This window comes from Nesoenas mayeri, assembly GCF_963082525.1.
Source record: "Nesoenas mayeri genome assembly, chromosome: 14".
NCBI classification, from domain to species: domain Eukaryota; kingdom Metazoa; phylum Chordata; class Aves; order Columbiformes; family Columbidae; genus Nesoenas; species Nesoenas mayeri.
Genome location: NC_137556.1, coordinates 9,737,962 through 9,763,415, shown reverse-complemented (window position 1 = coordinate 9,763,415; position 25,454 = coordinate 9,737,962). Strand labels below are relative to the sequence as shown.

Sequence of the window (25,454 nt, the reverse complement as noted above, 5' to 3'; positions counted from 1 at the left end):
AGAAAATGGGCCGAACAATTTTCTCTGTCTTGTTTGACATGATCATCTTCATCTCCAGTAAAGCTGTAGGGGGAGAGGAAGTTCCTCTCAACCACTATTCCTTTTTCCAACTGTATTACTGAAATAAAATGATAGGTTTCAAGAATGAATTGATTTACTGAATAAAAATGAGAACTAGGAACATGTTGAAAAGGATGTTTCATGAAGACAGTGAACTGACTGCTGTAGTTATTAACTCAGTTGGTGACCAAAAGAATTTTATATTTTCCATAAAATTACTACTTATGATTTAATATAAATCTTCGGTGACTCAGCAATACAGATGCTGAAACTAAAAAGCACACCTGGAATATTAAGCAAGCCACCATTCTCCTATTCTCCCTTTCCAAAGTATATAAACTAAATCTGTGGCTGAGCAACTAAAATGACTTTGATGCAAGGGTATATTGGTGCTTGTAGAAGCTGTAACTATGCTTTACTTTACACAAATGTTTTGAAAATTAGATTTTCATGGGTCCAATTTCAATTTCCCAGGAGTTTACTGTTAGCCAAATACCAATATAGTAAGCAGACAATACAGTTTATTGTGTGGAAGAAAAACAGAACCCCACAACAGACTTCCTGCTTTTGTAATCAAGTAGGGGGAAAAAAAAATCCAGATTTAGGTAAATTATTAGTGCATGTTTATTAGAGGCACTGCACTTGAAATGTCAGCTACTAGGTGCCCTAAAAGACAAAACTAAATTCAACAGTTCAAAAAACAAAAAAGTGAAACAATTAGAAGGGTGACTAAGTAAACAATAACAGAGACATACATGATGCATACAGAAGCTTTGTCTGACAGGAAAGGTGACTTTTCACATGCACCATCCATTACACATGAAATTCATGTTATTTTTTTATGTAACTTCAGAGCTTACTGCTTGACTGTAGTTGTTTTGCAAAAAAAAATCCTTGGCTAAACACACACACATTAGAAAGATTCCCTGCTCCTACAATCTGATACTAAAAAAGGAGGAAAGGAATGTTCACTTTAGCTTAAAAAAAAAGTTATTCTTAGTTTCCTAACACAAGAAAAATCATGTTTTGGTCCTCTTGTTTTTCCCCTCACCTCCACACTTCATTTTGAATGAGTTTAATTAATTGCTAGGAATTAAAACCAAAATAAAATACAAGTCTAAACATGCAGGATTCTCATCTATAACATATTAGAAACAGAGGGGGGCATTTGTGCATCTTTAGCTCAGCCAAAGCAATTTTGTGTAGCCATAATGCTACACATAGCCATAACGCTACTCTGACATTGCAAGAGACTCAGCTACCTGCTCTAGCAGAAATGGACCCTACTGAAATATTTCACCCTTTTTGGATTTCATCAAATCGACTAAGAGGAATCTTTTACTAAGCTGGAACAAACAAACAAACACCACAATGAAAAACGAAACAAATAAGCCAAAACACACACACACACACAAGACTGACACACTGCCTCTGAAATTCATGCTGTCAACAACACATGGAACAGAAAGGTGACCCTGTGTGATGCCCCCCACAGCTACTACAAGCAAGCTTGTTGGGTTTAAAACAAACAGGTGACTCTACCTTGGATTTCCTCGCTCCTTTCTTGCCACCTGTTTTCTTTGATACAGTTTTTTTCTGTGATGGAGACTTGGCCTTCTTTGCTGGAGGTGGAGTGATGATGGCTTCCAGTTTTCCTTTTGATCCTCGTTTCTTTGCCAACAGCTCTGGGTGAATATTGGGTAACACTCCACCACTGGCTATGGTGACCCCTTTCAATAGCTAACAAAAAAAATAAAAGTTGTAGATAACAATTTTCAGCATTCACTCACAAATAGAAAATGACAGTCACTACAAACTTTGTACATTTTAACTGGTTCTTGTGTTTTTTGCAACACATTATCCTTGAAGAAGAGAGCCATGAAATGGAGTTGATCACGTACTAAATTTTAACTATAAAGTGAATAGGTATTCTTGCACATATGCTTGTTAGTATCTCTTGGGCTCACACCAGATGAGTTTCTGTGAGGCCATGCCATCCAGACCGTTACCCAGCTGCCACAAATCAGAACAGCCCCAGGCCCAGATGTGAAGGTTCTGCAGGTGGTCTGCGGCAGGGACGGGACCCCAAAGTCCATGGGATGGGACTGCAATGGCTACCACGCTGTGGAGAACCCAATATCTGTCCCAATTACTGAATTTTCTTGAAAGTGCATTTTTAAAACAATTTTTTTTTTTTTTATTAGAAGATGAAACTTCAAATGGAGGGTAACATTTATACAAATCTCTATACCTGAAGTCTTTCTTCAAAAAAAATCTTTATGTAGTTGAAGAAAAGCAGATCAATACTCAAAAGTGTGCAGTTCACTCAAGCCTTTAAAAGCAGAGATGAAATATATAATGTTTTGTACTTAAAACCACTTTAACCCATTTTTTATACACCTAACTGGGACTCATTCACTGTTCAGGAGGATACAAAAGGTGACATTAAAGTCCCTCAGGTACTCCCACCTTCTGAGTTGTGTTTACTGCTCCCCAGCCACAACTCAGTGAGGCTCCAAGCTCACAAAGGGATGATGAATGGAAAGTATCAAATTTCAGACAAAGTCAGGAGGCGGTTGGTTTGGGGATATTATTTCCTTTTTTCCTGCTCCATCATGATATGTAGGTTTGGAAACAATATCTTTTCAGACCTGTTTTTACAGCACCTCACACAAACAGACATTAATCCTAGCCAGTGTCCCTGGCTGACACCACAGCACTGTAATAATAATGCTCAATTTTTTTTTTCTGGCTGAGTTACACGCATTTTGAAATCTGCAAAGGACACAGACTTGCAAGAGATCCAGCGCTCTTAATTCTGTGGTCAAAACTAACAGACTTCAATGGGAACATGATAGGTCCTGCTGAGTCCTAAGCTGCACAAGGGAGAAAATAAAAACAAACAAACAAAAAAGCATCTACAAGATTTTCTCCATGTCTCTGTAGAGTTTATGACAATGTCCTGCTCTAACAGAAGTGGATGTAATAGTGAGAGCTTCTCCATTGCATTTTTACACATTTTAAGAGTCCTGAAATACATAATTAAGCTGAGTGCTACAGTTTGTTAGGCAGGCAGTGTGCTAGTGAGTGAATGAGCTGCTTCCTGGTGGGCTACTCAATAAGCAGAGGTCTTGAGTTACAATTCAGCTATATGGAAAGACAATTTTAAAAGCCCTAAAGGAAATCATGGCCCTCACACAGTGAAGTTTTTTCTTACCTGATTTAATTCTTCATCATTTGCTACAGCCAACAGGATGTGTCTAGGAGTGACTCGACCCTTCTTGTTGTCCCTTGCTGCATTTCCAGCCAATTCAAGAATTTCCGCTGGGAAAAAAGTAAGTCCCTTTTAATTATTGCAATCGTTAAGAAAAATCAATGTGTTATTTAGCATCCATGCAAAAAGATATCTGAATTATATCATGTTATTCCTAACTACTGTAGAATACCCTCAATAGACATCTAACTCTAATATTATGATTTCATTTTATATATCTAATCACCGATGGGCGAGTGCACACTCGAATTCTTGTAGTCTAAACTATATTCACTTTTTTGTCCTTTTAAAGCAGTTCCTCTAGATTCTTGACTTTTCAGTGTTCTTGTCAGGGCTACTGTGCGTTCATCTCCCAGGATCTCTCTCCTATCAGGTGACAGAGTACTAGATGTACAAACGCTGCAGGTTTTTTTCCTCAAATCTGTCATATATGCGAGTTCTGGCTTACATCGATTCTATTTTTTTATTAGTGGAAACGACATTAATCTCAGTTTGTAATTTTTAACATTATGGAAACATGTAAGCACACATCCAAGTTAGGACACTAAGACTACAAACTCCACTGCTGCACCGACTTAATGTTGGGTTTTTTTTTTCCTCTATCTGAAAAGTTTCTGTCCAAAAAAGTAATTGATGATTCATGTCTGTTTGCTCCCAGTAAATTATCTCTGTAAAAGAAATCTCCAGTCTTGACAAAACATATTTAGCAGCTGTGCATAAAATGACTTTTATTGCAATCAGGAAAGATTAACTTGCTCCCCTGCAAAGATCTATGAAGTGAAAGGCTACAGCATTACCTGCTCACTCATCTGTCTTCAACTCAACAAGCCTTAGGCAAAGAATGCAATTAATTACAAGAAAGTCTGGGGAACAATTTAAAAAAAATGACATAACATGTTTATCTGACTTCACAATAATGTGCTATTGCTGTCTCCGTTACACGTAACCTTTCATCTCCCTCTGTACAGACTGTGTTTCACTATTGCTTTTGATAAATTTCCTTTTGCAAATCTGGTAACGTTTGGAGAAAAAAAGAGAAAAAAGAAAACGGAAGCGTCTTTTTAAAATCTATTACACACTATTATATTAAAATTTAACATTAGAATAGTGTATGAGATTGATTTCACACTTAACAACTGGCTATACCATGAAAGCTCTCCTATAAGCTTGCTTTAGAGGTAAATAGAACTGAATTAGGACATTAATCTGGAAATGAAAAAGACTAAAATCAAAGCCCACATGACCACATGCCTTTACCATAACACACAGTAAATCTTAAGTAATAGTACATAGCACAGACTACGGCTTTTCATTAGGCTGAATTTAACATGATTCCCCAATTATTTTTCATTGGAAGTTCCATAATAATCTAGTTATGACACCTACTGGAAAACTTACAGCTGCTTCTGGATGTTCTACGGTTAAACTTCACGGAGGATTTTGCTAGGCTTTCACTGTTTTTGCATTCTTCAAAGTGCACAATTGACTTTATTATACAAGATAGAATATTAAGTCTAAGCCCCCAAAAGTAACTCAGCATTTCGTGCTGACAACAATTTCTTTAATTTATTTTTAAAGCAGGATTAGCAGGGTAAAGTCAACCTGACTATACTTTCCACACCTCCAAAGAACTGAATTAACCTGGCATAATCCTTTCCACATACTTCTCAGAAGCCACAGCTCAGACAGGGGAGCTTTAGCTTGCATTCAGCACTGCATACAGCCGCCCGTGACAGAAGACATGTCATCACCTTCCAACGGAGAAGCTGCGCTCTGGGTTACACCCACGCATCCCCACTGACCTCAGCAAGACTCTGTGTCACTGTAATAGCACCAGCATCTCCACCTCTCTAGATCAGTAACTGTCTTGGCTGTATCTCAGGCTATATCACCGGCTAAAAAGCATGGGAAGAATCTGCCGCAAACAGCAGAGAACTTTTTGGTTTGCCTCTGCTTCCCCCACCTCCGCTTCTTTACCGCATCAGGCACCATGAAACAGTCGGTCCGTGTTATTTTCTGCAACCGATCAGCATAACTATGCAGACAGGTCGTTTTGTAACTAAAGAGTCTAAGAAAGTGTTATGCCTGTAAAGTGCAGAGGAATGTTTTATTTGTTCCTCATAAAAGTAAAATGTCTGCCTCGTACAGTGGAGAACTGTTCTTGTAAGTGCTAAGCCCTCTTCCTTGGACAGGAAACTCATTTTGAAATTACAGTTTTCTAATGGTCCTTTAGGGAAGTTGAGGTACCCCGCTTCCTTTGCTGGAACAGAACGCCTTGCACTGGTGTTGGGGACCACAAAAGAGGAGCTGGGGAGAGGGAGAGAGGAGGGCATGGAGGGTGGAATTTCTCTTCTGGCCTTCTCAGCTCTCCAATAATAACCAAGCATTGCTCACACATGCAGAGAGACCCGCAGCACAGAGAACAGCCAAACACAGCTATGCATGCAAGTCTGGTTAAAGGGGGAACTCTCCCCTATTTAAAAACGGAAAATTAGGACAGATTCAAGCTGAAGCAAATATAGGCAACTTTTTTTTTTTTTTTTTTTTTGTTTAATTTAGCACTGACAGAGGCAAACCTTATCCAAGCCCAACAAATGATAGTAGAAATGAAGACTTGCTGGATCTGGATGGGATCTTGTCTGGATTTTGCTTGCAGCCAGCTTTACTTTCACATCTGTTTTATGCTACTTTACTGCTTAAGATTGAACTGGTGATTCATCTGTGTTTTAAACCAATTTTAAACTAGATTAAAATCTAGCTCTCTCTGTAAGGGAACTGACTCGAATCTCCAAAATAATGACTCTGGATTTAGATGTGGGGCTGCAAATAGTGGTAGGTGGGAAAAGGTAATTAAAAGCAAGATGGGATCTGAATTCTTAGGTCAGACTCATGTTTGGAAATGCCATTCTACCAGGCTCAAAGGTTTGAATCATTGAAGATTTCTGTTTATTAAAAGTGATCTTCCAACAGTGGGAAAAAACAGACATTCAAAAATCAACTCCTGCAACTGAACAGGGTCAGAGAGAAAGCTTTAGCTGTCAGGGTTGAGGCAAAAGCGAGTGTTAGGAGCTTCCATGACATCAGGATTTACTCAGCTTGTATTTATCCAGCCAGAAGACCAAAACAAGACCATTTTACAAAAATGAGGCCTCACAAAAAGGATACAAGTTGCATAATGTCTATTCCATTCCTTTCATTTATTTACTCAAGGCATTTCCCCCCAGAGAATAATTACACCCCCACCACGCAGGCAAAAGGCAACTGTGAAACACACTTTAAAGCAGCGCTGAACACTAACATATTTTTTTTAATGAGGAAAATATACAAATTATTCAATATTATAAGCTTTTGAAGGTATAATTCTTCAACTACTACATATTGAAATCTTCGGTTAACATGAAGAGATACTCTTTGTATTTATACAAATGGCTTTTTATGTGCTTTTAAATAATTTCCATAAAAAGCAAAACAACATGTATTACTTTACCTGCAAATATAAAACAATCTAGCAAAAAAACTAAGAAGTATACGAGAAAATTAAAAACTATGTAGGAATGCCATGTCAGCATGTGACATATTCATGTATGAACAGCTGCTATATAGCAAGAAAAGGGATGGATGCCTTAGGAGTCTGACTATAATACGAAAAGATCAATTTGATTTCTAAATTCTATTAAATTATTAATATAATTAATTTAATAGAACTATGATTCTATGAAATGTAGTTGTCATTTATATCAACTGAAAAATTCTCTGCAATGTTTAGACCTAGGCAAATGGTACGGGCAGTGAAAACTGGTCTAAGCCTGTTCTCAGCACTTGAACCAAAACTATTTTTTCTCGGAGGTTTTGAAAAGTTCAGTTAAATATTTTTAAAGGAGAAAAAAAAAAAAGACAAACCAGGTTGTATATCTTTGCACTTAAGCCTAACGTAAGAGCACAGGAAAAGCTGGTCTCAGGGCATTTCCTAATCAAACACAACCAAAACGTTTTAGAATTCTCCACAAAAACCTCATCCTAAAGCAAGTTTTCAGATCGAGTTCCTCATCCTCTACTCACAGGGACCCTATAATCTCTGGTTATCTCTTGGCCACCCTACTAAGTTCCTAATTTCCTTATCTGCATTTCCCTGTCTCACAGTGGTACTGCTCTGCCTTAAATACCGTTGCTTGGGTATTTCACAACACTTGCAAATTTTGGAACAAGAACTCAGCGCAAGGTTAAAATGAAACAAATTACAATTAGACCAAACCAAAGCAGGCACAGTAGCAACTGCAGACCTGGATGGAAAACAAAAGCAAATGCATTCTTCTCCACTCCTGGAGAATGCTCTGGTTCATTTATCCTAATTTTCGAACAAAATATTACTGGTCATTACTGACTAAAGTTCCTTTAAAGCCTAAATGACAAGGCGTTTAGCTTATCATGCATTCTAGGCTATAATACTTTCTAAATGTAAATCATCAACCTGGTCCAAGTTCATCCCCCAATTCTTTTTTCTTTTCTTCGTTTACATCTCAAGCTAAAATGCTGCTGTTGCATTGAATCCCTTTGTCCACCTTCTCTTCAGGGAGATGAAATCATAGCTTTGAAAATTAAACTCTTAACAACTAACAGGTGATATGCTGACACAAGGCCAATTTCTGAACACGCAAGTTCCAACAGGAACAAGCCTAAAAATTTTGAAGCCTCTGCTCAAAAGAAAATTGAGAACAATATCCAGAAATTAAAGAAAAATGAATGAAAAGAAATAAAGAAAAACAATTCCCCTGAGAAAAATATGTATTTCCTACAAAGCCAACTACATGACAAGGAGTCTGTTTATCGTACTTTAAATTAATCATCCTTCCATAGCATTTTATTGACTTCAGAATCATTTTACATAATTCAGGAAGGTTTTATCCCAATCAACCAAGACTGTTAAGAGTTTCCTGCGTTCTTCTCTCTGTCTATTCCACCCAATCTCCCTGGAATCTGCAGTTGTGAGAGTGAAGGTAGAATCATTTAACAACACTTTCCCTCATGCATTCCAATAAAACAGTTCTCAGCCTTGGTTCAAAGTCATGGAAATTTGATGCAGTGAAAATCAATTCAAGAAATGTTACTGCTTTGAACAAGCCTTGATGAAACCTCAACTCTCTACAGAGCAATCATTCTCTTAGGATACGATAAAAAAACCTCAAACCATTCAGTCTTTAGTGTCTGAGCTGTATCAAAACTGGGCCCCTTAAAGGAGAAACTGTTCACTTTGCCAAGTTATTATAAGTTTTGCATTTCTGTAAGGCAGATGACAGACTGCTGTTTACATAAAACTCAAGTTGAGGCCACAAAAGCCACCTCCACTTAGAGTCTTCTGATCTGTCTCACACTTCTTTACAGCGCTTCTTGACACTTCAATACCATCCCCCAACCCCAGTTGTTGTTTGGTTTTTTTTTTTGGTACGAGATTCAAAGTTATTTAACTTCCTAATTTTTAAAATGTTGTGGTTTACTATCAATCTGTAAAAGGTATGTAAGTTTACTTTTCAGGGAAACCTGAAAGTGAATTTAAGCTCAAATGTTATTTATTACAACAGTCACACCCCAGATACTAATTTAAAAAGCAACAGCCTCCACTGACTCAAGGAATCCTGATCCAACTCAAATGAACCTTTTTTCTTTTTTCACAGTGGAGCTTCCCCTACCTAGCAGTTTACACTTTGCCATTACTCCTAACAGTTTACATGTTTTAGAAATGCAATCAAACATGATTAACATCACTTCTGCCAGACATTTCTCAATCAAGTGCAGCATGTATGATTTGGCCGGGCTGTTACAGTCTGCAGGATACTCCTCATGTCTTAACGCCTGGTCCTAGCTTAGTCTCTGGCCTTTGCAGGCACACGTTAGGAATTTGCATATCCAAACATTATAGAAGCGGCAGGTGCCAATCATCTACTGAAGCTCAGTGAACATTAATTGTGTTATTAACAAAAGAAAGAGACAATAGGACTTCATATTGAAACTTTGGATTTTACTGAAGCGGCTCCAAAACCTGGGCTTGAAAGAGGAAATGGAAATGTATGTCAAGGGTGTGCGTGCTCCTGTCCCTACAAAGAGGAGCAAGGCGTACAAGTCACCATCAAAAACTTTACTAAACAATGACCAAAGGTGATGTAAACCATATATGCTCCGCTCTCATTTTTGTAGTGTACCCACTTCAGTGATCTGGCAGATGGTGATAATGGTTTTATTAGATACTGCCTCTGACAGTGAGGAAAGTGGATTCAATATTTGTCACTGAAAATATTATGACATTAAATTGCTGTTGTCTCAAAGCCTTTTCCTAACATCAAGTCTTTTTGTATCAAGATAAAAATTGAAACCATAATAAATACAAGTATCTGTAGACAAATACGACTGTTATTATTTAGAAGAAAAACCTTTACAAATATTTTCCCTCATTACTTTACAGAAGCAGTATAGGAGTAACTGTATAGCATGTTCAACACTTTTTTTTTTAAATCTATGTGTGGAGAACAAAGCATGTAAAAAATTCTATTACTTTGTGTATTCTGTGGTAGGTGAGCATATGGATTAGCTATAACTCCATTGGAGCAAAAAAATACATCTAGCCCGATATCCTGTCACCAGCCAGTGCCCAAGAGCAGATGCTCAGGAGGATTAAAGGAACAGGCAAAATTAAAATGCTATTTTTTCCAGAACATTCCCCCTGATTCCAGCTATGTGCAGCTTAGTGGTTTCCCAGCTTAGAACTGCCATCTTTGTGTTTAGTCTCCCAGTGGGTTTTATTTCTATGCAAATGTCTAATTGTTTTCTGAAACCATTCAGAATGGTTTGGTATCCATGACATCTTGCAGTAACAAGCCTCACTACATCACAGATATTTTTGTAATTTGGAGCAAAAGTACCTCCTCTTTATTTTAAAAATATTGTAATTCACTGTATACCCCAATAAATTTATTTTTCCCCAATGAAATTTATATTGAGGATGAAGCATTTTATCTGACTGCACCCAAGAATCCACATGGAATTTAATGCGCTGTGGAAAAAAGACTGAAGACCAAACATATAGTGTGATCTGAACATGGGCATTCTTAAATAATCCTTATGAAAAAAAGACAAGGGAAAAAAGCATGCTTACAATACTTGATGTCAGAACTTCAAGTCCGAGAAAACCTAGGGAAAGGATGTCGTCTGTTGTTCTCAACGGGAGATATAAGTAAAAATAAATACAAGGGTAGGAAAAAAATGTGTAGCAAAATCAGCTATATTTTTGTTTTACACTTCACTTAAACTCCATTCTTTGAAATGAAGGGTGATACCAATATTAAATTGAACAGCAATTTATAGAAGTCATTGCTTTGTTGCAACTTAACCAAATAAATAGATGTAATGACTGTTGCTAGAATTAAAAATAATTCTAGCTCTAAGGATATTAAAATATAACTAAAATTTAACATTTTCAAGAGAGAAAATAATTCTGTGACTATGATATAAAAAAATCAAACCAATCCAGTCCAGCATTTTGTACGATATCCAAATATGACAAACGTCACAATGCAAATTCTGATGCATATTTACCTCTCCGAAATAAGTATATATACTGACATATTGGTATGCACTGTTATGGCTTTTATTATGAGAAAATGCTTTTGCTTTTATTGTTTTTCATCAAGTCTGATCTCTGTAGCTTGAAGTACACATTAGGTTCCTAATCAGGTAAGTAATTTTGTATCAACTTAGCTTTTCGAACTCCAAGATCAACTAAATTCCACCGCTTCATGCATTTATAAGTTCAGAAAGAGACCTGGTCATTCAGCTGATAACAAGGCAAAGTTTTAAATGTAAAGAGGCACTTCTTGCAAGTATAGTAATTTTAAATTGTGACAAGCCCCTAATTTATTTTAAACCTCTTTTGAGGGACAGTTTGTGGCACAACACCATAACAAGGATTAGTGTTTCTAAAGCTGCCTGTTTAAATAAAAGAAATGTATCTTGGTAGTGAATGTACATTTCAACAGTATCAAAAAGATACTTTCAATTATTTCTCTTCTTAAATTTCATTACTCCCTAAGGACCATTATTTATGGTATTCTCAGCGTGCCTGGAACTTGAATCTACTTTTAACCTAATGCTTTTTTACTGTGGACCTCTGAGCTATCCCTCTGCCTCCAAGCAGAAGTTCAGCAGTACATCTGCTTTGTCAAACAGGGCAAATCATTGTTCTCCTCTGTGACTCTGTAAAAAATTTCAGCAGCAAGGAAAGCACAAGAGGTGAGCAGCAGTTCAAGTTGATCAGCTTGCACGTTGGAAAGCGAGCAGCTGAAGTGAGCAGCTAAACTTACTGCATTTGGGAAGAAGTTTCAATCTGCAGCCAATCAGCAACTGGCTTAAGAAAATTTTCCACATCGAAAATTAATCAAGATGGAAATGCAATGAACTGAGCTCTGGCACATGAACCTGCATTAAGCAATTCCGGTGACATCAGAAAGCCTGAAAACAAAAACTCAGGTAAGCACCAGAATGTCCCAGATGCAATTCTAACTGTGGGATTCTAAAGGTGCTTTAGATTTTAACAAAATACATGATCAACAGCACACAATGGGCAATAAAAACCCAGGTAAGAGAAAAAAATCTAATGGAGAAAACAGACATTTTCTCCTACCTTACTTCAGTATCTACAAAACAAACATAAATCAAAGTCTCATTTCTTCTGTATTTCTGTTCTCCTGCTGTTTTATAAACTTCTCCTTCTCCTCATTTGCTATGACATTTTGGCAATTGAAAATTATTTACAGTGTAGAGAAAATGATGGGGGGCCAGGGAGAACAGAATCACTTGCAGGCCTGGTTCTTGCTGCCTTTAAATATACTCAAGAGGTTTCTATTTTTTGAGGGCAAAGGAGTGTCTTTTTCAGTTAGTAAAAAAGTTTGGACTATATTATAACTTTGCAAGCTACAAATCTGAAAGGAACACACCTGATTACATGTATGGCCAGACCAGTTCTGACAAACACAAACCACACAACTTCATCACAGCAGCTGCAATGCCCAAATGATGTCTCTGGCTATTCTCCTAACTGACCTAGTTGTTTTGGTTTTTTGTTTGGGTTTTTTTTTTTTTTTTTTAATGTAAACTGATACTGATGCACTACTTTGTAGAGAAAATAAAGAATGGATTGTAGTTTTCTGAATTACACATTAGGGAAGATAAATAAGTAATGAACCATTGTAATACACGTGCCACAATAAGTAAAAAAGACAAAAGGAAATACTAACAATGAACTTCTTGACAGCTTAAAGCAGTTGATAACGCTTAGAATTCAGCATAAGCCTAAATTAATCCAATATTCTGACTACTCCCTGCAAGACAGGCAGCACTGCATGAAGTGCTGCTGCAAACACAGAAAAGAAACAAGAAGTGTGCATTACAGTTCTTAAGCACCCACACTCTTCCTCCAGAGTACAGAATGGAAATATATCTACTTGCTTCAATATCAGCAGAACTCAAAGGTACTTTCTACACATTCACCCACAAACACACACTTGCATTCCATTGATAGGGGACATTACAAATGATTTCCTTAGATGAAAAGCAGGAAAGAAAATCAGGTGGCTTGCTTAAGAAACCAAACTGCATACACTGGGTGTGCTGATGAGAGAATTATTTTGTAATATTACTCATAGGTATCAAGAATCTTCAGTAAATAAATAAGAGAAGGATAATACTCACTGTAGAACCTGTCTATATATCAAGTATTTGAAATGTAAGATAAGGAAAAACACTTTATTAGCTGAAGACCAGAAGACAAATTGTACATCTAATAATACAGTAGGTTTATTATTATATTTAAAGCTACCAGAACAGGCAACACAGGCAAGATGTATTCCAGGCAGTTCCTGTAGAAGAAGTTGTCTGAAGCCAAGGGACTGAAAAGCAGCAAAGACACACAGTTTTTAGTTCAAAGCAACTGAAGCAGCCAGACTAACTCCTGTGTGCTAAACCAATGCATGTTCCTGCTGGCGGAGCTGTACCGTGTATAAACATGCTAATGCAAAAGTAGAAGAACAACATAAATGTAGTTTGAAAAGCACTTCATTGGGCACAGACTGAAGAAGTGCTTAAATTATAAATACACTCATACACTACAAAAATTATAGAATGCATAATTTTACTTTTTGGTGAGTAGCACTACATATTCATAAGAGTAAGTTACCTTCCGAGTATAAAGCAGATAAAGTCATAACTACAGATGGATTCAGAAGAGAACTCCAAGTCTAACAGCTGGAAGCATTATGGAAGTTCAAATCTCAAACTGAACCGAACCAAAATCCCAGATCTGAGCATATTATGGGCTAACGTCAGATTTACATCAGAGTTAAACTTTAGCAAAGGCCAGCAAAATTTAGCACCTCATCTTCTAAAGGATTAAAGTCAGTGCCATATTCTGCACACACATGAACTAGTTTTCAAACCTTAGTAGGTTTCTTTCTATTAGGTCACGTCTTTCTCATTTCCCCTCCTAGTCTTTTCTGAAGTTCTTTCCTGCAACTGCTTTTGATATTTTACGTTTTTCTCTCCTTCCTGGATGCATGGGATTGCTTTTTTGATTTAGCCAACTTACTAGCATGCCACTTCACATGGTCTCCTTCCTGTTATGTCACATTCCTGCTTTTATTTTGAAATGGCTGAAATGCTTTGATTTAGTCTCAGATCATGTGCCGACATGAGCATCTTTAAAAACTCTCCTGGAGAAAAGTCAGCATTTCTCTGATTTTGTAAAGCAATAACTGCCAAGAAGTAAAAAGAACACACATCCAAAATCTCCAGGCATCCCATTTCAAGGAAGTGTTGTTGAATCATACTGCAATAAGATGAATGACCTTAAGTTCAGAAAACACACTGAGCATTAAAAACGATAAAGAATTACACTATATAGGGTGTGAAAAACTTACAGAAATAGAATGAGAAAAAACCCCCCACCAGACTGAAACAGTCATAAAACATAAAACTATCACTAACTCAGTAAGGAAAGAAGAGTGTCTGTGCTTTTGAGGTGCAACTATGTATAAGAATAAAAGAAAATCCCAAGATACAAGATGCTAGAGCTATCTACCTAGCCTTCAGAGGAAAAACAAACAAACAAACATACTCACAGCTTAAAAATACTTAAAGGAAGAAAAAAGCATGTACTTTTCTTTCAGCTCTCCTTCCTTCCTCCATTTTTCTTCTTTCTAAAGAAGAAATGTGTGCAATTTTTTGTCGTTGTTAATCTCCTCAGTTTCCCAGGATGCACAGCAGTTAAAGAAACATCTTTATTTCCTCAGCCTATTTTTAGCTGCCTAAAGCATCATTGCTTCAGTAAATATTTTAAATCAAACAGTTAACCAATAACATGTGCTGCTCATTAGCAGTGCCTTAAGCTCCTGTGTTATTGTTCTTTTTCTTTAAAAGGGCAGCATTCAAAGCACCCTCCACCTTAAGACGAATTTTATGTGAGTTGTTATTGGTGTAAGCAGGAACCTATCTGAAGGAAACGTCATTTTTTTTTAATGCCATCTATGCAGTTTAAAAGCATTCTTTTAAAGAAAAGGCCCAAATAAAGACAACTATGAACATGAACAAGTAAAGATAAAAAAGGGATATTTAATGGCTGAGAAAAATTATGTAATATGAATACTTTACAGAAAACAGGCACTCTACTAATTATTCTCTAATTTTACCGACCTCCATCTTTAGAGGAAGAAGAGACTCTACAGAGAAAAAAAAAAAACAAACAACAACAAAAAAACCACCAGCCCATTTCTGTTCTTCAAAGTAAATATCCATTTTACTGTGTATCTAAAATTGTCTCTCAACAGTTAGGTCACTTGGGTTTTAAATACTCTCAGCAAAGGTAAACCACAAGTAGCTTTGCTACTCTGTACTTAAGTCAAAGAAGGAATGAACTGTATCTCTTCCTCGGAGACTCAGCTCACCATTATAGCTTAAAGACTACTGTCCTTTGAAACACTCACACCTGCTGGAACCAGAACACAGACATGAGCAGATGCGTTGTAAAAAGAAACACTGCTAGGAGAAATGAGATCCAGTGCAGCTTTTCCTTAGTCATGCTAATAGAACCTGTTTCCCCACACCAATCCCTCTAGCACTTGTGCTTTCTTCTAGATCCCCAGCCTACAGGTATATGCTTGTAAGTCAGTCTGGCCACGCGAACGTGACTGAACTGGTGGTTTATTCTTATCTATTTTTAAAAAAATATTAAGTAAAACAATATTGTGAAAAGCCTGTATGTTGATGCTATTATAGCTGGGGTTTATTTTCCATGAGAAGACTACTTTTGTAGTGCTGTTTGTGGGGTAAACTTGCAATATTTTGGATCTCGCTTGAGAGGAGAATCGCTATGTAATGTTCTTTACTTGCATGTCTGGTTTGTCTTTGGACAAATCATTTTCTTCCTTTGAAACTTCTTTCTAAATGGAGGAAAAATAAATACTTCTATCCTCCAAGAAGGTACTGTGAGGATGAGATAATTATTTAAGGTGTTCTTATTCTGATGTGATGAGGGGAACAGAAAAAGCATGACAAATGTAAGAAAATAAGCTATGTTGATCTGGGGCAGATGAACAGAGTGTGCATTTATACACAGACTCAACCAAACAAATTGCACACAACATACACAGTCTCAAAAATAATCTGCAAATTGAACAAAAACGTTTAAACAACACTGTAAGCAATCTCAGCTCTGTGTAAACACTGAGAAGCTCTCTAAAATGAATGTATATGCTTAACAGACAATTAGAACCCAAACAAAGCCATAAAGCACAAAACTGGAGCAGGCAGGACTGCAACACTGAAGGTTCAGTCCATACGCATTGAGGTTAGTAGGAATTCTTCTGCCCACCTACTTGGAAGAAGTGTGTTTACAGCAGGTCAAAGCAAACCCAGTGCTGGAATGCACAAAAGCCATCAAACTTGTGAAGCAGAGCTGGAGGTACCTTGATTTTGGCTTAGATGTGTGATCAGCATAGCACTTACTTCAGCTATAACTTTTTTAGTCATTTATAAATCAGAGGATCTTTATCTTTTTTTTTTTTTTTTGTCCTGTGCAAATTCAATTTGTATTATTACTTTCACTGCTGCTATTTCACACTGTTCTGCAAAACCTACCGGTCAAATATTCCAGTACAGCAGCCATGTACACAGGAGCACCAACACCAATTCTGTACTTTGGGTGGCCTTTCTTAATGTAACGTAGCATTCTTCCAACAGGAAATATGACCCCAGCCTTCGCAGAGCGGGAAGTCTTGGTTGACTTCTTCTTTCCACCCCTGCTGGACATTTTGTCTGCACTGGGTCTGGAACAGCACTCTATATATAAAGGAAAAAACAAAACAAAACAAAAACCAACAGATTATCAAGGTTATCAATAAGGACTGATGCCATAACACCATATACTGGATTTTAAGACAGATCAGTATTTTGGGGTAGGCAATGCATTAGGGTGCTTAAAACATACAGACGTCACCTTTTTAGATACATTAAATCTGCTTTGGAATTACATTTCTGTAATTCCTAACAGATGAAACCCAGTACCATTAACGGAACTAAGTGTGATAACTACCTAACGTAAAGTAGAGCTGCTGCTTTAAAGCAGAGAATGCTTCCTGCAAGGAAACTGATACATCCCTCTGCTCTCTGGGAAAAGCTCTTCACTGGGCATTTGAACAACTGTGGTAGGACTGTAACACAAATAACTATGCTCCTAACTAGGAAAAACTGCGTCCACTAAAGGCTTCATAAAGTGCATTGACCTTCTTTAAAGAACTAGATCTTCAAGCATGTGTGAATTTACAGAACAAATGCCTACGCATGGCAAAATACACCTCCTGTACACTAAATGTTCTATTTTTAGAAAGATTTGAAATGAACCCCTTGAGATTTGAACATATCACAAACCAGCTATCTCAATATCAAAGACTGTACTGCTTCAACACACCCTCTAGGAATGTGATGAACTTCAATCTGCCACCTTTCCTTAATGTAACAGTGGTCTGAACACCCAGGAGATATCTGACAACTGTATCTTGGTTTATCTCAGTGAAGAAACCTACTGCTGATACAGCTGTCAAACATATTTTTTTTCTCTCTTTGATTTCTGCTCAGGCTGTAAATAGAAGCTGACAAATCCAAAGAGTTGGAGGCTTCACAGGCTCTCAAGGCATCTTTGAAGGTTTAGGCAGTGCACTGGGTTTTGAAACTAACTCTAAGGAAAGGAGACTGTCCCCATATCCCCCCCACTCCTGCATATCTGACCTCCAGGGAAATCGGCTGCACACACCAGTGACACACACACCTCTGAATGTTCTAGTGCTTTCCTTGTTGCACAGATCCTAACACAAATGCAAATTCACTGGTGCATTTATACACTCCACAATGAAGCCTCTTTAAACCTCCTTTCCCATCACACCAGTTCTGTTTCCCTTTTTTTCCTCTCGTTTATTCTGAAGTCCATTCTTATGAACCTAACTGTATTTGCCATACATCTGAATCCACAATGATCAGTCGAGCTCAGAATTAGACAAAACAGATTCACCAAGCTCACTTCTAAGTTTTGCAACTTCTGTTCTGTGCTGACATGTCCTGCAGTCTTTTAAATCTCAATGAGTCACTGCGATTCAGACTACATAACTATCAAATGAAGACCACTGAGGATAACTAAAGAAACATGAGTATCAAATATTTCCTTTCCACTTCCACACTCCATTCATCAAGGAGTCAATACTTGTACAGCACATTAAGTAAAATAAATGCAAAGGGCTTACTGCTTGTTAAAGATAAATTAAATAATTTTACTAGTTCAGATTAAATTCACACTATATTTACTAAACTCATGTCAAAAAACAGACAAAAAGCTTTGGAAGAGGGAAGCCATCAAAAGTGCTCATTCCCCCTTCCTCTGCTGTGAACTCAGCTCTATAATAACCATTATTCTGCTAAGAAGAGGACAGAAGTCAATTTTCTTGCCTTGAGAAACTGCCTAACCGGAGTTCGCAACTGATTTCAAAAGCTTTCCATTTAATTGCATTTTGTCACCAACTTAGCTCTGGCCTTGTCTGAAGGAAGGCTGGGTGTACCTTTGAGTTGGCTATGGACTTTCTGCCAGAAATTATTTTCATAGTTCATAACACATTTTCATAAAAACTACAACTGCTTAATCTCACAAGTGTTAAGAAATTCACTGAACCAAACACCTAGGAAAGTAGGCGTGAGAAATACCAGTGCTTCTACCTTCCCTCATAATTCCTTTGTATTGTAAGCAATAGGTGAATGATGAAAAACATTTTTTCTACAGAAAATCTGCAAGCCTTAGGCAGATTTGGCTTATGAGTTTATGGGATAGTCAGAATAGCTGGAAGAGAACATGGAAATCCTTATTTCCTGATGTTTCTTTTGGGTTTCTGTTTTGGTGGTGGGTTTTTTTTTTTGGGGGGGGGGAGAGTGTCATGGAGCCATCAGCTGCTGTACCACTTGGATCAAAGTCTGAGTAAAGCATATATCAATACAGAACTACTGCCAAAGAGGCTGTGAAGGGGCTGGAGTAAATACAGCTCACCCAAACTAAAAATCCCAGTGGAAGACACACACACACACGCGTGCTGTAGCTGGTAACAGAAAAAGAAGGAACACTCACTGTCCTTTCATTTTCAGCCCCAAGAAAAGGACTAATCATAGAGACAGGAAGTGGTTCCTTCATATATTGAAACAAATGGGCACTGTGTATCACTGTCTCTGAATACACTTCACCTATGCAAAGTGACGTTAAGTTTTTTGCTAACATCCTGTCAATTCTCATCAGTCATGCTGAACCAACCTCCCGTACGTTACCCTTGAGCAAAACACTTTGCTGTTACTTTCCAACCTCTTTCATCTAGTGTCCAGATGTTCTACTATTTTCTACTTAATACCTCCAAGCCTCCTGTCATCTGCAGCTAACACCTACCCATATATAAAATGGTATCTTTTTTTCCTGTCTTAATAAGCTTATTTAATCACTTCTGCAAACTCCACAGCTTAATTCCCCCCTTTATTTTATACTCCTGGTCACATTTCTCTCATTAATATTTAAGATAGCCCTGGATCTATCTTCACAATCCACCTGATCCTCTCATACTGTACATTAAAAAGCTTTCCAGCTGTAACTTTATTTGTGAAGAAAAATTTTGCCTGAACCAGAAAGGTGAGGGGCTTGCATATTGAAAAAAAGCAAGAACTTCTTCAGCTTTTGAGATTAAAGGTGAAATACCATAGAGGTGACTTTCAGAGCTTCCATTCCTACAAACTCTATTCCTACAACATGTAGTAAATCACTGTACCTTTATATGTTGAGGGTGGAGGGAGGGAAATTCCAATTAGGTTTCAAGTACCACTTTTGATTTTGGAAACCATGTAATTTGGAAGGAGAAAAAGAAAGTCTGGCATGGAAGACCTTTTCCTGGCTTAATTGCAGATTCAGGACCATTACTTTGCAGAACCTGTTTGTCCTGTCTTTGAGCTGAGGGATGGTGCAATGAGCTCGCAAAGTCTCTTCTCTACTTCTAGTTCTCCACAGCAAAAGAGAATGGAAAGAGATTTCACTTGCAACAGCCAGCAAAAGAAAAAAAAAAAAAATTGAAGTTAAATGTAAAGAGCATGGCAACAAAAAACCAAGAAAACTGCATGCCTTACAAAGATAAACCATTTGAGAACATGTAACACCAGAAATGCTGGAATGTTGCCAACATTAATGAACCAGAGCTGTTTGCTGAGTCACTGCTAACCAAGCAACCAAAGGGAACCTTATCACATGTGCCACAGTTCAGACAAGATTTGAGCAGGGTAATTAAAAAAAAAAAAACAACAAAACCAACAATTCCAGTCAATGGACCACTCCTTTCCTTTGTCTTTGCAATTGAATTACTAAGAAACTTATCAAATACATTGCAAAGTCTTCAAAGATCTGACAATCAAATGATCTAGTTTCAATGTGACAGTTCCAAAAATTATCACTGAGATAATCAGGGGATATCACTGAGGAGCCAACTTAGATAAGTCCACCTTCGACACTGAACCCAATTTAATGCTATATTCTTCAGTGGCTCTCCTGTACTTGAACACAGATTGCCCTAGTTGCAGAATTTAGCACCTGATTTATAGCCCTGTGAAAACCTCTTAAAGCCTGTAGCAAGATTCATACTGCTTTCTAAGATCTCAAAAGTCACAGAAATGAGAATTTGATGGCATATTATTTGGGCTCATAGCAAAGATTCAAGCTACAAGGCTCCTCTGCTGTCACATCTTTGCAAGCCATAAATACTTTTTCTAAGAAAAATATAATATTAAGGTATAGCAATGAAATCAGCATAACTAGTATTTTTCTATTTGAAATTGCCTGTAATAAATCTGGTTAGCCATATTTTTCTGTGTGAAGACAGATCCTCTGCTAAATCACACTTTCAAATACCATCTTCCTGTAATGCACATAGGCATCAGTTTTCCTGAAAGGTTTAACATCACACAATTCTGAAAGTACAGGCTGCACATCCTGGTAAAGTGATACCTAATTTCCAAATACCAGTACTTCATTAACTCAGTCAGTTTGACATTTTCATCAAACAGTAGTAATAAAAGCCCCTGCTATTAATAGTTTTCAGGTATTGGTTCTTAACGACTTAACAAATTACTATGTATGCTACTGCTGTCAAGCAGGGACTGTTCTGATCATAGGTTTACACTGGTGTATTAACTGCACTCGGCAAACAGATGATTAAATTTAGATCTATGTTATAACATCAGGAGACCATTACTACAACAGGATAAATACTAAGATTTAGTAATTACTTTTCTTTCCAGTAGAAAGACTAAGCTGGAAAGTTCATTTTTGTATCACAAGAGATTAACTGCAATGCTATTTTCTTTGCATTGTTTCGAAAGATTAACAATGTAAGTGCTGTCATTCTCTCTTAAATCTATTTATGTACTACAATAATAGCCACTCACTGAACTCTTTTTGAAAAGGTGCATTTGAATTTACTTTGACAACTAACTTGCTCTGTTCTTGGCTATTCACAAACTAGTCTGGCATATTTAAAAAATGCACTGTTTACAGAGCCGCTATAAAATGGTCTCTACTATTACTTGCCTAGCACAACATCATCTTAGTCTGTGACTGTGGTTCCTCAGTGCAACAGTAATAAGAGCTAATCAGTTACCGTTTGATCTGACGCAATTTCAAATTTTAGCTTAAGTGCTTTATCAAAGCAGTAACTCTTTGTGGTCTGAAACTGGTTATGAAACAGCCATTCCAGTACTATGCTAATTTCTCATCTGAAAAGGCAGCACCATACATACATTCATTTTCACTTGGAAAACTGAGAGAACATTACTCATCTAGGAATGCCCAATAGGTGTACTTCCTATTGAAGATTAAGACGACTAAAATCCCCACAGTGATAATGCAAAGGATGGGAAAAAGAGGAATAACATTTTTGCAAAATCTGTGTGCAAAACAAAACATTGTTGCACAATTCTATTCAACAGGCAAAAGTCCCTCCCACCCACAATGGGTCTGAAACCCCGAAATGTCCCCCTAATGTGCAAACCTCCACTATTAACAGCACTGGGAGCACAAGGACGGTTTTCGCTGGGCATCCTGCCACCAATAGTCAGGAAAACGTAAATACAGTTGTCTTCACTGACCACTGCTGGGAGTACTAGCATGAAATCAAGCCCATTTGTGCATATGGCTTTTAGTATACTAGGTAAATCTGACACAGGACCTTAAATCATTGGACCATTTACAAACTCAGTGTTTAGAAAAACTGTTGTAAAGAACATTTCGAAAACTTTTTTGCCCCTTGACATTTGTGGAAGAAAGCAAAAATGCAATCAAGAATTCACGTGGATGTTTCCAAGGCAAAATCCAGATGCAGAAGGAAATCTATGATAGATGCTATACTGCTGAGGGAAGGGAGTGCAAGAACTCAACCCACTGAGAAGGCCATGAATGGCACGATTCCAGCATCACTCCTTCTGGAGCAGGGACCACGAGATGAATCCTACCCACCCTCTCTTTTGGACTGGTCTGGGTAAGGAACTGTAACTCTTTCTGTGTCTACAGCCTCTTTCCCTGAGAAGCAAGCAAGCACTGTGTTCCTTCCACAGACACTGCATGTTTCTTTTGCCATTTTACCTCTAGGAAGCACTAAGCTGCCAAAACATAACACTTGCTGCACTGCCCACTGGGTCAACAGTCCCTCTTCCAAAGGTCTCTGGAGACTCTTTTTCTCCTCTTGTGGCATCAGTTGTAGATTCTTGCTCCTTCATCTCTACTTTATAACCTTGCTTGTGCAGGACCACCTTCCATGCAGACCAGACAACAGGCCTTGATCCTGGCTGACAGAGCTGTACAAAAATAGTTCTGAATTTCTTTGAGAGAACAAGATTTTGGCCATCCTTCAGGAATATGACTATATCACCTACCTTATCAAGAGAATCAAAGCTCATTGCTGTGTATTGGATTTTACCTGCAGAACCAGGCAACCGCCTAAAGACAAATTTAAACATACCGATTTATTTTAAGACTAAGTTTGCAGCAGTGGATTTTTCTTTTTGCTAATGCTGATCTAAAAAATAAGCAGTGCTTAAGCACTCTTCCTATATTACTGTCATTAGGCCAAACTAATCTTTCTACTAGTTTTAGATCAGTTATAGTTTAATCTATACTGTCAACATTTGGCTTTACTGGCAATCAGAAGGGTATGCCTTGCACAAAACAAAACAAAGTTACTTTTCAGGAACCCAGAAGGCCTAGAAGATTTCAGTGTGAGAGGTTATGACACATAACACAGCAAAATGATGTGCAGCCATTACTAAGTAAACAATAATGCAATTCCTTTCTTTCAGAACACTTAAACAAAAAGAACACATTGGGTAGTTTTCTAGAGACCACTTGATATAAGATTTCCCATAGCCCATTACATTAAAATATATTTTTCAAAGCAACTGTAATTGCTTTGTTCCCACCTAAATCTTTTAACTCTGGGTTGTGCCTGAGAACCTGGGTCTTGTTTTTATTAACTGCTCACTTGCTCCTTAGCTCATTCATTTCTTCTGCTCTTAGGAATGAGGGAGGCAGTGGATCTGCAAAGTTCCCTACAGACCTGTTGCTAAGTGACAGCCACACACAGTCCTGGGTAAAAAATGGTCGTTCATTTGTATGGTCAAGAGATAAATAACAGGTCTCATCCAAACACATTTCAACAGTCTGCTCCCATCAGCATAAATGAAGCAACCTCAGTTTTACACTAGCCTGCTTGCATATGAGGTGGTTCCAAGTGCTGGCTTCAGATGCAATTTCATGGGCCTTCTGCAACTTACTTTTAAAGATTACAGAGGAAACAAAAGGATTATAGAAACACACAAGTTACAGAAACAGTTTGCTCCCCTGTCTCCTACATGAATAAACATGTCAGTCTTCAGTCTAAATCTGTGGATGCCTGTGACAGGCCTCACACTGAGTCTTAGGAACCTGCATTCACCTGCATCTTGCAGTACTCGCAGTCCCCCGTGAGAAACACCCACACCCAGAGACAGTCTGTACGGGTTGCTCAGATCCTGCAGGCAGACATATTGCAGGCTATACAAGAAGTGACAGTTCTGAAAGAATAAGATGCATTTCTAGCTGAACATTTATTTTTACCACTCTTGGAAGCCTTTGCTTACAGGTTTAAAAGTGCCATTTTTTTTTTTTTAATTAAGTCACTCGCATGTGGCAGGTAACTTTTACGCCACAGTTTCTTCATCTCAAAGTGAAACACACTGAAAACATGCTCTGCTGCTTCTCACTTGCGCTTTTTGCAGTCTCTCTAGATTATCTTCTTCTCCTGCCCGACGACACGAGGTGGGAAAGAGGGAAAAGGAAAAAAAAAAAAACCACACAGAAGGGAAAATAAATAATAATTAAAAAAAAAAAATAAAGAAGAAGAGTCCGTGCGAGTGCATAAAGGAGAAACCGTGGTTCGACACAGCCGTCCCTCGGAATCACCGTGCGGAGTGCGCGTCTGCGGGGCGCCGGCTGGACCCCTTCCAGCCTCCCTGCCAGAGCCCAGATGCAGATTCAATAGCAATAAAACCCCGCTGCCACCATTTCCCCGGGAGCGGGTGGATCTCCAGGCTTCACCCGAAGCACAACGAGAAGAGGCTGAACCGACAGACCGCCCGGCGCGGCCCGGGCTCGTGGTTTTCCTCAGGGGAGGGGTGGGCGGGGGGGTGACGATACTAAGACCCCAGTTTCCTCACAGCCCACCCTGGCCGGCTCGCTACTCCCGGCCCGGTGCCACCCGCCGCGGCACAGCCCCTCAGCGACCCCGCCGCCCCCTTTCCCCACACAGCGGGCGGCCGTGCGTGAGGCGGGCACCCCACGGCAGCGACTTACAGCCCGGCCTCCGGCGGCAAGATGTCTCCCGTGGGCCGGCGGCGGCCCCGCTCCCGCAGCCGCTGCCTCCGCGGGGGCCAACGGTAACGGCTGGAGGGGCTGGCGGCGAACTCCCACAATGCCCCGCGCGCCCTCGCGTCACATCCCTCCTCTCCCCCTCCCCACGCGCGTCCACCTCCCCGCGTGGCCCCGCCCCTCACGGCGGCGTGGCGGCCGCCTCGCGCTCGCCGCACGGGCCGCCGCTGCCAGTCGCTCCCCGCGGGGCCTCGCCGAAGCGGCGCCCTGGAGCCCGCTCCTCGCCGCCCCCTCCGCCTGGCAGCACTGCGGAGCCTCCCGCCTCAGCGGCCGCCCCCTCGGTTTCCCCCGCGGCAGCTGGCTGCCATGCGGGAGCCCGGCCCGCTTGGTGAAAAGCCGCGTCCCTGCGTGGGGCTGTGCCTTGGCGCTGCGTTCGCCACAGCTGCTCCCGGCCCCCCGCTCCCTGCGACCTGCCCGGCCATTGTCTGCAAACGCGTTCGCTCCTCGAGCGGGGAGGACAAAGCAGGGGGTTAATGCCACATTCCTCCCAAAATGAAGTTGGTTGTTTGAGGAGAGAAGAGAAGAGAAGAGAACGAATGACTGGATCGTTAGCGCTGGTGCGAGGCG

At 39.1% G+C, this 25,454-nt stretch overlaps 1 protein-coding gene across 6 annotated transcripts in view; it reads right to left on the bottom strand.

Moving 5' to 3' along the window:
- MACROH2A1 (macroH2A.1 histone) overlaps positions 1–24,934 on the bottom strand; it is a 46,287-nt gene extending 21,353 nt beyond the window's left edge. For 4 of the 6 annotated variants that reach the window (XM_080353057.1, XM_080353061.1, XM_080353060.1 and 1 more), the window contains exons 1-4: positions 24,813–24,934; positions 16,508–16,708; positions 3,278–3,384; positions 1,603–1,800 (exon numbers count right to left, since the gene is read on the bottom strand). In XM_080353057.1, the coding sequence (XP_080209183.1) occupies positions 1,603–1,800; positions 3,278–3,384; positions 16,508–16,679 (477 nt within the window). In that variant the 5' untranslated portion in view covers positions 16,680–16,708; positions 24,813–24,934. Of the gene's footprint in view, positions 1–1,602; positions 1,801–3,277; positions 3,385–16,507; positions 16,709–22,568; positions 22,600–23,916; positions 24,035–24,812 lie in introns of those variants that run through there. The other 2 variants (XM_080353058.1, XM_080353059.1) reach the window with 2 other exon arrangements.
- Positions 24,935–25,454: the final 520 nt, after the last annotated feature.